A 12,570-nucleotide genomic window follows, 5' to 3' on the forward strand; every position below is an offset into this window, starting at 1 on the left:
AAACTTTTGATCTGTGATTTGTGTTCTATTCTGAATAAAATATTAGATGTTGGCACCTCCACATCATTGCATTCAGTTTTTATTCACAATTTGTTTAGTGTCCCAACTTTTTGGGAATCCGGTTTGTGTGTGTATTTATATATATGTGTGTGTGTGTGTGTGTGTGTGTATACCTCTCTATCCAGGATGTGAACATCTTCATCCCTGAAAGAGTGACCTCTGACCTGGAGATGAGTGTAGACCTCAGAGTCCTGGCCTGATGATGTTGATCTTCTGAGCAGCTTCTGAGAAGATCAACATCCTCAGACCAGCAGAAAATCCTTTGGAAGAAAAGCCGCTGCCTTTCATGTCAGAGTTTTCTACTAAACTTATCTGTGGTAGAAATCTAGAGACATTTTTGGTTTGAAAATTAACACAATGTGAGATTTATCTGTAAAATTCTTTGTGTCGGTTGAAGTCAGTCCGCCAACAAACGGATCAGCTGTAGATGTTCAGTCAGTGAGTACTTGCTGAGCTTTTCATTATAATCCATCCTGTGGCTGATGAGATATTTTGCTAACAGCCAAAGACAGACAGGTGAAAACATGACAGCACCTTTTTCAGCTGCAGGCGATAACTGATGATGTGAGTCTCATGAGCAGAATGTTTTATTTTCCATAAAACCAATCATAAATAAAACATCAATTGTCTTGGATCAAAGGAAGTTTAATAATGGGACTCAGCAGACGAAGACTCTTCCTCCTCTTCATCCTCCTCTGTACTCCTGGAGGAGGTGATTAATTAACTGCTGGGTCCAATTAAGAAGAACTGGACTTGGAAAAGAAACGTGTGAGGGTGGATGTTTTTATCTGCATCATCTTCAGGTGATAATTAAGAACACTTGCCTGAGGTCAGCGGGTCATGTGACCTCGGAGGAGGAGGGAATTAATTTATAACTGCAGAAAATCTTAATCTGAAACGTTTGACAGGTTTTATGACCGCACGAGACTTTTTAACCTTTTAATATCATTAAAATGAAATGTCCAGGGTCAAAGGTCAGGCTAGGCTGTCTGAGAACAATGTGAGGTTTAAATAAAACATCTGTGTTCTGTTGGTTATTTATGGTGTTTTGTGTATGATCATTTATTTGGGACGCTCGTGTGGCGTTATTTGCTGCTCAGCTGCACTTTGTTATCGGTGACACTCTTCCATCCTCAGTGTGTTTCCTGTCAACCTGCCCCGCCCACTTCACCTGTGGGCTTTGTAGGTATCATACCTCATTCTGATGGTGATTTCCTCTGACGCCTGGCAGAAGAACCCGTCACATCCCATCTGAGGTGGGGGACATTGAGTCTGAATGGAATATGTTCCGCGCCTCGCTTGTTGAGGTAGTTTCCTTGAGCTGTGTCCGCAAGGTTGTCGGTGCTTCTCGCGGTGGCCATCCACGAACTCGGTGGTGGACACCCCGGGTCAGGGAGGCTGTCAAGCTGAAGAAGGAGTCCTATCGGGCCTTGTTGGCCAGTGGGACTCTGGAGGCAGCTGAGGAGTACCGGAGGGCCAAGCGGTCCACAGCCTTGGCTGTTTGCTGAGGCAAAAGCTCAGGTGTGGGAGGAGTTCAGTGAGACCCTGGATAACGGCTCTCGGTCAGCTCCGAGGAGATTCTGACAAACCACCAGGCGGCTGAGGAGGAGAAAGCAGCACTTCACTACCACTGTGTTCAGTGAAGGTAGGGTGCTGTTGACCTCAACCAGTGATGTTGTCGGGAGGTGGAAGGAATACTTCTCAGATCTTCTAAATCCCACGAGCACGTCTTCCATGGAGGAAGCTGAGTCGGGGGATTTGGGGTTGATCCGTCCATAACTGTGCCTGAGGTCGCCGAGGTAGTTAAAAAGCTCCGAGGCGGCAGGGCTCTGGGGGTGGATGAGATTCACCCTGATTTCCTTAAGGCTCTGGATGTTGTGGGGCTTTCTTGGTTGACACGCCCTTGCAACATCGCGTGGACATCGGGGGCAGTGCCACTGGATTGTTGGTTCCCTTCTTCAAAAAGGAGGACCGAAGGATATGCTCACTCTAAGTCAGCCTCCCTGATAAGGTCTGTTCAGGAGTACTGGAGAAGTGATTCCGATCGTTGGTTGAACCTCAGATCCAGGAGGAACAATGTGGGTTCTGTCCTGGCCATGGAACACTGGATCAGCTCTTTACCCTCACTAAGGTCTTCGAGGGGTTATGGGAGTTTGCCCATCCAGTCTACATGTGTTCTGTGGACTTTGAGAAGACTTTTGACTGTGTTTCTCAGGATACACTGTGGGGGGTGCTCCATGAGTATGGGATTGGAGGCCTATTGTTACAGGCTGTTCAGTCCCTACAAGCGGTGCGAGAGTTTGGTTCTCATCGTCGGTAGTAAGTCGGGCCCCTTCAGGGTGGGAGTTGGACTGCACCAGGGCTGCCCGTTGTCACTGATTCTGTTCATAACTTTTATGGACAGAATTTCTCGGTGCAGTCAGGGGGTGGAGGGAGTCCAGTCGGTGGCCTCAGGATTCATCTCTGTTCTTTGCAGATGATGTGGTCCTGTTGGTGTCATCGTGCCGTGATCTTCAGCTCTCACTGGAGCGGTTCACAGCCGAGTGTGAAGCAGCTGGGATGAGAACCAGCACCTCCAAATCTGAGGCCGTGGTCTTCAGTCGTAAAAAGGTGGATCGTTCTCTTCAGGTTGAGGGTGAGGTTCTGCCTCAAGTGGAGGAGTTCAAGTATCTCAAGGTTTCGTTCATGAGTGAGGGAAGAATGGAGCGTGAGATTGACAGATTGGTGCAGCATCTGCAGTATTGTGGACTCTGTACCGGTCCTTTGTGGTGAAGAGAGAGCTGAGCTGTAAGACAAAGCTCTCTGTTTACCGGTTGGTCTACGTTCCTCCCCTCACCGCTGGTCATGAACTCTGGTAGAGACTGAAAGAATGAGATCGTGGATCCAGGAGGTTGAAATGAGTTTCCTCTGCAGGAGCTGGACTCTCCCTTAGAGACAGGGTGAGAAGTTCAGTTATCAGGAGAGACTCAGAGTAGAACCACTGCTCCTCCACATCCAGATGAGCCAGTTGAGGTGGTTCAGGCATGTCTGACTTGGAGAAGACCCAGGACACACTGGAGAGACTACGTCTCTCAGTTGGCCTTGGAACACCTTGGAGTCCTCCCAGAAGAGCTGGAAGAGGCTGTGGAGAGAGATGTCTGGACCTCCCTGCTCAAGCTGCTGTCCCCGAGACCCGACTTTGGAACAAGCGGAAGATGATGGATGGATAGATGGATGGATAGATGGATGGGTGGATGGATGGATGGATGGATGGATGGATTTCCTCTGACGTCTTTCCTTCAGAGTATTCTGTTGAAGCTGCCAGCCTTTTGTTTTCATTTTCATAATAAATGTTTTTTTCTGGGTTCCTGCCTCCAACCAGACCTGACAGTCTCAGTTCAGGTGCAGGTTTGATGCTCAGCAACATTTAAAATGTCTGGCTTGTTGTAAAACTCGTCTCAGCATCACTTTGTCTCATCTCCTTCAGAGGTGCAGCTCGATCCGATCACCTGGGACTGAACACACAGAGAAAAATGTCTGACAGCCACATGGACCCGTCCAACCTCACAGAGCAGGAGGAGCTACAAAAGAGAGCCAATCAGGTCACAGATGAGGTAATGGTTGTCCTAGCTTATGCTACAATTAGCTTTTAGCTCGTATTCTGCCTCTTTTAGCTTGGACTGCTCAGTTTCAGCTTCTTTAGCACTTTGTAACCTGTTGTACCTTCATAGAAGTTTCACAGAAAGTTGTTTGTTTTGACCTGGAAAAGTTTGTTTTCTTGATATAACACAATAATTATTGTTTAATAAACTTCTGTCTTAGCTAAAAAGAACAGCTTCCATATTAAAGCAACTGACTGTGAATGTAAAACATAACTACGGCAGCCCAGTCAAATGACACACAGCAGAGGAGATGAGGCATCAGAACCGGTTCTAAATCTGAGGGGGGCGGTGCTTAACGACACCTGGCTCACCTGGTTGCCATGGAGATGGCTGGTCTCCCATGGCAACTGTTAGAAGAGGGACATCAGGTTCAGATGAGGTCATATTCAGTGTGAGTCAGTTCTAAACACACACGCCCTTGGAGGGGGAGGGGGGGGCGTCCTCGGGGACAGACATGATGGAGACACAGAGACCGTCTCAAGAAGCTGTTTTCAACTCCGGGGCAGGAGGTGGGGGGTTTGGTGCCTTGCTCCAGGGCTCCTCAGAAACACCTAACAGCAGGCAGATCGTTAACCGCCCAGCACGCAAACACCATGCTGATCAGGGACTCAAACTAGCAACCTGTCAGGCACCGTTGAGGCTCATAGTTTGAATATTTGTTGTGAACGAGCCGTGGTTGCACGCTCTCTGGGGTTCTGTTATCTCCCTGATTTAAATGTGGATTATTCATAGTTAAATTCATGAACTGATTTCAAATCAGACGTTTTCAGTAAAAACTCGAAACGCAAAATTAATTTGTGTTGACTTGGACGTAAAGTTTTACAAGTGAAGCTGCTGTTTGTAGAATCAAAGTTATCAAACGTAAACTGAAGTGATTTATTTATTTTATTTTAGTCTCTGGAAAGCACGAGGCGGATGGTTCAGCTGGTGGAGGAGGTACACACACACCCACACACGCACACGCACACACACACACGCACACACACACACGCACACACACACGCACACACACACGCACACGCACACACACGCACACACACACGCACGCACACACATGCACACACCCTATAGAAGTTCATTTCAGCTGCTTGGATCCAGGATCATCAATAAATCCAGAGCTTCCTCCCCTTTATACTCAACTCTATTCACCACAACTGACCAAAGCAACACCCTCATTACTGAGGAGGCCCGATCCGTGTACCCATCACTCAGGATATGTTGTCTGTAATATTCTAATTTTCTGAGAAACTAAATGTAGTTTTGTCATTAGTCATAAACACAGAAATGAACTCTCTTCTTGGAATGAATCTTTATAATATGTGAGTTTTATTTTATTTATTTTACTGAATTGCTGAAATAAACGAGTTCTTCCATGATATTGTAAAGTAGAGATGCAGCTGTCAGTGGTTTAACAATGTTCAGTTGATTTCTGAGTGATGAGGAAGAGTTTGGTGTTCTTCCTCCTGCAGAGTAAAGACCTCGGGATCAGGACTGTGGTGATGTTAGACGAACAAGGAGGTAAGATTCACTTCCTCTACATCGTCACGGAAACACTTGAATCCTCTACAATCTAAACTGTACAACACATTAAGTTTATGTTTTATAAAATCAGAAACAATTACATCTTAATTCCATTTTTTAGTGCTTTTTAGCGTTTCTCAGTTTAATAGTCTCGTTTCTGAAGTTTGAACGTTTATAGCTGTAAAACAGATTAATCCTGATTATCACAACCAAAGAAAAGATGATTTTTTGTTTGTTTGTAAAAATGCAGCAACAATTAAAAATTAATTAAATCCACTTAATGGGAGTTAATTTAATTTGACAGTTTCTGATTATTTGATTGATTATTGTGTATTTTGTTTTATCATAGATGACAATGCTGAAATATTAAAGTACTTATTTTTTGTAATTAATTTTTATGAGCTTATGAATCAATGTTTACAGGTTATTTAAAGTTAATGATCTTTATAATCTTTTTATTGATGGAAGGCATTGATGTACAGGTGCTGCTCATAAATTAGAATATCATGAAAAAGTTGATTTATTTCAGTAATTCCATTCAAAAAGTGAAACTTGTATATTATATTAATTCATTACACACAGACTGATATATTTCAAATGTATATTTATTTTAATGTTGATGATTATAACTGACAACTAATAAAAAACCCAAATTCAGAATCTCAGAAAATTAGAATATTACTTAAGACCAATAAAAAATGATTTTTAGAAATGTTGTCCAAATGAAAAGTATGAACATAAAGTAAGAACATAAAGTACGAACATAAAGTATGAATATAAAGTATGAATATAAAGTATGAACATAAAGTATGAATATAAAGTATGAACATGTTCAGCATCAGTACTTAGTTGTTGCTCCTTGTGTCTGGATCACTGCATCAATGCATCGTGTCATGGAGTGGATCAGTCTGTGTCTCTGCTCAGGTTCTGAGAGTCCAGGTTGTTCTGATAGTGGCCTTCAGATCTTCTGAATTGTTTGATCTGGTGCATCACATCATCTTCTTCACAATACTCCATAGAGTTTCTATGGGGTTAAGATCAGGAGAGTTTGCTGGATAATTAACAACAGGGATACCATGGTCCTTAAACCAGGTACTGGTATCTTTGGCACTGTGTGCAGGTGCCAAGTCCTGTTGGAAAATTAAATCTTCATCTCCATAAAGTTGGTCAGCAGCAGGAAGTCTCTAAAACTTCCTGGTAGATGCTGCGTTGACCTTGGACCTCAGAAAACATAGTGGACCAACACCAGCAGATGACATGGCCCCAAACCATCACTGACTGTGGAAACTTGACACTGGACCTCAAGCAACGTGGATTCTGTGTCTCCTCTCTTCCTCCAGACTCTGGGACCTGGATTTACAAATGAAATGCAACATTTACTTTCATCAGAGAGCATGACTTTGGACCAATCAGCAGCAGTCCCAGGCGAGACGCTTCGGATGCTGTCTCTTGTTCAAGAGTGGCTTGACACAAGGAATGCAACAGCTGGAACCCCATGTCTTGCATACGTCTGTGCGTGGTGGTTCTTGAAGCACTGACTCCAGCTGCAGTCCACTCTTTGTGAATCTCCCCCACATTTTGAATGGGTTTTGTTTCACCATCCTCCCCAGGGTGCAGTTATCTCTGTTGCTTGTACACTTTTTTCTACCACATCGTTTCCTTCCCTTCGCCTCTCTATTAATGTGCTTGGACACAGAGCTCTATGAACAGCCAGCCTCTTTAGCAATGACCTCATGTGTCTTGCCCTCCTTGTGCAAGATGTCAATGGTCGTCTTTTGGACAACTGTCAAGTCAGCAGTCGTCCCCATGATTGTGTAGCTACAGAACTAGACCGAGACCATTTAAAGGCCTTTGCAGGTGTTTTGAGTTAATCAGCTGATCAGAGTGTGGCACCAGGTGTCTTCAATATTGAACCTTTCCACAATATTTTAATTTTCTGAGATACTGAATTTGAGGTTTTCATTAGTTGTCGGTTATAATCATCAACATTAAATACGTGCCTTCATACATCTCCTCCTACATGTCTCTGCGTGAGTGCAGCTACAGCGTGCGCTCTCAGGACATTATTACCTGCAGTGTTCCCTCAGTGAGGAATGAATGAATACAATATACAAGTTTCACTTTTTGAATGGAATTACTGAAATAAATAAACTTTTTCATGATATTCTAATTTGATGACCAGCACCTGTATTTTGAGTATTTAATGTTTGAATCCCTCCCCTCCGTGAACCTGCCGTTCCTCAGAGCAGCTGGAGCGGATTGAGGAGGGCATGGAGTCCATCAACAGGGACATGAGAGAGGCCGAGAAGAACCTGACAGACATGGCCCAGTGCTGTGGTCTGTGTATCTGGCCCCTCAGGAAGTACGTCCAAGAGTTCAGGACCCAAAGCTGCACTCGCCTGCTGGTGCCCCGTTCCATTTAAAGAAATCTTCTAACAACAAAACTGGAGAATGAGCTTCAGGGTTTCCAATGAGCTCCGACCAATCACGTTAGAGAAACGTTTGGTTTAAAAAAGCAGCTTTATTTAAACCCTGAGATGTGCAGGTAATAAGTCTGATACCTGTGTGGGCTCACATCAGTCCAGCAGGAGGCAGGACGTGTTCGGACCACCAAATGTACACAGAAAAAAGAAGACCAGACTCAGGGCTTAATTTGTAAACAAAACAATGCCGGAATGCAAATAGCCCAAGGGAGTGGGGGTAAGGTGTCTGGGGCTCCTCCCCCAGAAGATTTTGAATAAAGTAGATGTCATTTCCTGCATTCTGATGTATTTTAATGGATTGTTAAACATCTACGTTTACCTACATTTATAAACATGATTCGGGAACTACTACAGAGAGCAACAAGATGTAGCCTGACCAACAAGCGCCCCCCGTGTGAATAGAGCACGCTCCGCTTCTCTCACATATTCACACACCTGCTCCAGTATCTCCACTGCCTTCAGGTGCTTCAATTCCTGGTCGTTTAGTTGCACAATAAGAAAACTTTTTAAATTAAAGTAAACTTGACTGTCTTTTCGACATTTTGATCGCTGTTATTTTGACAAATTGGTGCCGTTGTTTTGATACGTGATGTACGTCACATGATTATCCATCAAATATTTATCTCATATTTTTTAATAAATAATCAAAATTTTATTACTGACCCACTTTAACTGTAAAACTGATTTGCAATTTAGTTGTTCTGTTTAATTATATTTTTGTGTTTTAGTCAAACTGCCCACAACTTTTAGGGGCTGAGATTTATTTAAGGGTAGAAGCAGAAATGTTTACTTGAAGGAGCAGCCCTGATGTGATGTTCGGAAGCTCGTAAGGGCTGTTATGTTTAAAATTAGTGTTTATGTAATTATTTTCAGATTACATATCCAATATAGGTTTTATTTGTTCCAGGCAGTCAAATTTGTTCATAATTTTATTATTATTAAGCCTGAGAGTTACCGGATCCCAGCAGTTACCGTAACGCAACCTGTCAAAATAAGAGCGTTCCCGGATCCTGTTCTGGCAGGATCCGGCTCAAATTAAGCCCTGGCCGGACTGATTGAAGACATTTTCAGTGTGCATCTGTGCTTAGCGTTATTCCATCACTCAGGATGGATTTTAACGACGGGTCTGAACAGTCCCTGAGAGGAACCTGATGGAACTGGACACCAGGTGCAAACAGAACTCCTGACTGTGGCCTGTTTGTAGTAGAAGCTGACGCAAAGTGATGCTTTTATGATTTCTTAGCTGACTTTTAGTTTTTAAGTTGCTTTTTTCAGTTGACTTTTGCAGCTTCTGTGAAAATGTCTTTTTTTTTTATGTGGTTTTTGCTTGGCCTTCCTCCACTCCTTCGTCGTTGTCCTCCTCCTCGTCCCATAGAGCAGCTGGAGCGTGTGGAGGAGGGTCTGGATCAGATCAACTCTGACATGAAGGAGGCAGAGAAAAACCTGACAGACCTGGGGAAATGCTGCGGCCTCTGCACCTGTGAGAAGTAGGTGCAGGTGTGTTTCTGTTGAATAAATACCGACCTGCGACTGAGCGACACGTTCAACCAGCGGCACTAAGTGTTTGTTAATTATTAACCGGCTTAATTTGAAAACGAGCCTCAGTTTTCAGCAGCTGTCTCCATTTTTGCTGTTTTTGTTGCCTACTTGCTTCGCCGCGCTGCAGACACCATGTTTGTTGTTGTGGAACGTGACCCGTTCTGGACCCGTCCCGCCTCACAGGTTCTTCACTCTGACAGATGGACACGTGAAGCCTGTCAGATGCAGAATGAGGATGGGTGCAGGCTGGGTAAATAAAAACCCTTACATGAGCTCGGTCTGTCCCCCTCAGACTCAAGGCCTTTGAAGAGAGCGGGGCCTACAAGGCGGTTTGGGGCGGAGCCTCCAGTCAGGATGGGGTCGTGTCCAATCAGCCGCCGTCGTCCCGGGTCATCGATGAGCGAGAGCAAATGATCATGAGCGGAGGATACATCCGCAGGTACAGAGTTTACTGAGCAGTGTTTGCCTTTCTTTACAAATACCTGACAGGTGGTTCAGTCTCAGGAGCAGCTGGTCAAACAGGAAAACAGACAAAAACTCCCATCATCCCCTGCGGTCTGTCCTTAAACCTCTCCTGTGCTTCAGGGTGACCGACGATGCCCGTGAGGACGAGATGGAGGAGAACCTGGCTCATGTGGGCAGCATTGTGGGGAACCTGAAGAGCATGGCTCTGGACATCGGCAACGAGCTGGAATCACAGAACGATCAGATCGATCGTATTCGGGGAAAGGTACCGAGGCCACGCCGCCACACCAACTCCAAACTTATCGTCACTTTATGTCACGGAGAACCACCGGTGGTTCATGCTGCACCACTGCTGCAGAGTCCGACTACCACAAAGTGTAGCAGAACAAAACACGCAGACATGGCTGCTGATCAAAGCCTCCTGATTTATATTCAGTCAGGAAAACTATCTGAGGTTTGCAGGACTTGGCATTGATTACCAACTGGAGCGCAGCAGGACTACACCCACCTGAACATGCAGGCTCTGGAAGGTTCAGGGATACAGTAATGCTTTTTATCCGTGAAACTGTCCTGCTCAGTCCGCGCAGAAACAAATCAAAATTCCTATTTGATGCAAACGTAAAACCACCAAAACCCGATCAGCTGCACGAACTTCACATCTATAAATCTGATACTTCAGCATGTGATGAAAACCTTTCCACAGCTGAACCATCTCGACTCATGCTGCTCCGTGTCCTATTTTTCTGCCTCTGTGTGTCTCTGCAGGCGAATCTCAACGTGTCCCGGATCGACGCTGCCAACCAGCAGGCGAACAACCTCATGAAACGATAGGAGGGCTGCCTTCCTGTCTGCAGAACCCCGCGCTGCCACTGTTTGTCTCCACGATCCCTTAGGGGATAAGATGCTCATTAGTGAGGTGACCGTAATCTCTGAGGTGTGGCTCTCGTGCTAAATGAATTCAGGTTTCTCATTTGGAATCGTAGTTTTGTTGCATCACTGACACATTTGCTGTTTACACTCTGCTGTCACTCCGGACAGAGTTTAGGTCCTGGGCAGCTTTATAGATCCCTGCAGAGAGAGTGGACCATTGCAGCAGAACCACCAGAAACAAAAGCAGACTATATAAAAATATTTAAAAAACGATGAGCGCGGGGGAGATTAACTAAGTGGCCTCTTTGGGGTTTGCGTGCGTTTTAAACTTTCAAAAAAAAAAAAATTTCAAGGGATAACTGTCTTTATTTAGAATATGCTCTCATAAAAAACTTCAAATAATAGGTTAAAAAAGAAAACCACCCCCTTTCCTCCTAAATGTTTAAAGCCAGGTGTTGAATGTGTGATGGCGCCCTCTGGAGGCCGCGCTGGGTGTTGCATGCAGCAAATAAAACGCTATTTATCCTCGGAGACAGCTCTCTGGCGACACCAAGCGGACACGCGTGGAACCGCTACTTCCTGCTTCTCCATCTTTCATCATGAGGCCTGAAATTATGAAACCACGTCAAGTCAGATTTATTTATAGAGCACATTTAAAACGGAAGCTGTTACCAAAGTGCTTAACAAAAAGATCACGACATCCAATAAAAAGTAACAAGATATAATTACAGCACATGGAATAAAAATATAAAAACAGAAACAATGAAATAGGAAATCGTGACGGGATCATGTTCATCAGTGGTTTGTAGAAGCGCATCAAGATCTATTCGAAAAATGCCAAATCCTATAAATAATAGCATTTGCTGTAGATTACATGTTGTGTTTGTGCACACGTTTATTATGAAAACCAGTTTGTTTTGTTAAGATACTGTTTTCGTCTTGCTCACATTCTTGACCTTTTACTTTGATGTGAAGTATTCGGGACAAAGTGACACAATGCGTGTACATGTTGGTGTTTTTGTCATGAACTGGGTTTATGAAACAATAAAGAAAAGTGCTACATTTTTGGTCTTATAAATTCCTTAAGGACTGAGGAGGGGCTGTATGCTATGAATAAAAGTATAAAAGTTTATTTTATATATTAACATTTTAATCGTTACAGCGATAGTTGTTAGGCTAGTGGCGTTCGACATAAAATTAAAGATTTTATCTCCGCAAAGGTCTTTTTGGTAATCCTAGCCCTACTTTTTAATTTGTTAATGTTTATGTTGATTTTCTCAATTGTCAAATTAAACTTTTATGTCTAATAAACACCCCCCAAATTGATAGTAATAGCAATTACAGAGTATGTTGAAGTTTTTAGACAGTGTACTGCAGTATCCAGGCCAGCAGGGGGCGCGCAGCGGAATCAAAATGTTGCGCGTTCAAGAAGAGAAAAAAAAAAAAAAAAAATCGCACGCGCTGCGGAGTCTGCGCGTTTGCCGCCACCATTCCGAACTTTCGGGAAAACCTCGGAGGAAGGAGGGGACGATCAACGCCATTTTTTTTCTTGGTAATTATTTCCCAAAGACCCAGATTTAATGTATCGCCGCACACTTCAGCTGATTTAGAGCAGGATGCGGCGTGTTGGCCGCTAAAACGACGCGATGACCAGATCTGAGGGAAATGCGAGAATCCGAGACAGACATTTTCTTCCTCCATCCCGCCCACCGGTAATCGCGGATATTTTCACTAAAACCCGGCGGAAATGCGCTGAAACCTCTCCGGTTGTACCGCGATGTTCAGAATAATTTCCCGGACCCGCGCAGGCATCCCGTCACCGTTCGGTTATTTCCGCCGTACGGCCGCTAATGTCGATGCTGTTAACGGAGATGGCGGAGCGATCCCACCGAGTCATCGGGGAGGAGGAGAGGCTGGCGCGAGCGCCACAAAGACACCGGAGGAGAGCCGCTGATTGGCTCAGACTGACCACGTGACGAGGCCTGACGTTA

At 44.4% G+C, this 12,570-nt stretch overlaps 2 protein-coding genes across 2 annotated transcripts in view; both read left to right on the forward strand.

Annotated features, from left to right (window-relative positions):
- zgc:101731 (SNARE_SNAP25N and SNARE_SNAP23C domain-containing protein) overlaps positions 1-10,940 on the forward strand; it is an 11,391-nt gene extending 451 nt beyond the window's left edge. The window contains exons 2-8 of the mRNA XM_037678407.1: positions 3,527-3,653; positions 4,596-4,637; positions 5,171-5,219; positions 7,467-7,584; positions 9,537-9,683; positions 9,830-9,974; positions 10,475-10,940. Coding sequence (XP_037534335.1) covers positions 3,573-3,653; positions 4,596-4,637; positions 5,171-5,219; positions 7,467-7,584; positions 9,537-9,683; positions 9,830-9,974; positions 10,475-10,540 — 648 coding nt within the window. The 5' untranslated portion in view covers positions 3,527-3,572 and the 3' untranslated portion in view covers positions 10,541-10,940. The remainder of the gene's footprint in view (positions 1-3,526; positions 3,654-4,595; positions 4,638-5,170; positions 5,220-7,466; positions 7,585-9,536; positions 9,684-9,829; positions 9,975-10,474) is intronic.
- Positions 10,941-12,048: 1,108 nt separating this feature from the next.
- LOC119411456 (formin-like protein 3) overlaps positions 12,049-12,570 on the forward strand; it is a gene marked incomplete at its 3' end in the record, with an annotated part of 2,115 nt that continues 1,593 nt past the window's right edge. The window contains 1 exon segment of the mRNA XM_037678408.1: positions 12,049-12,131.

This window comes from Nematolebias whitei, chromosome 6 (genome assembly GCF_014905685.2).
Source record: "Nematolebias whitei isolate Nwh7 chromosome 6, NemWhi1, whole genome shotgun sequence".
In the NCBI taxonomy this organism is placed as follows: Eukaryota; Metazoa; Chordata; class Actinopteri; order Cyprinodontiformes; family Rivulidae; genus Nematolebias; species Nematolebias whitei.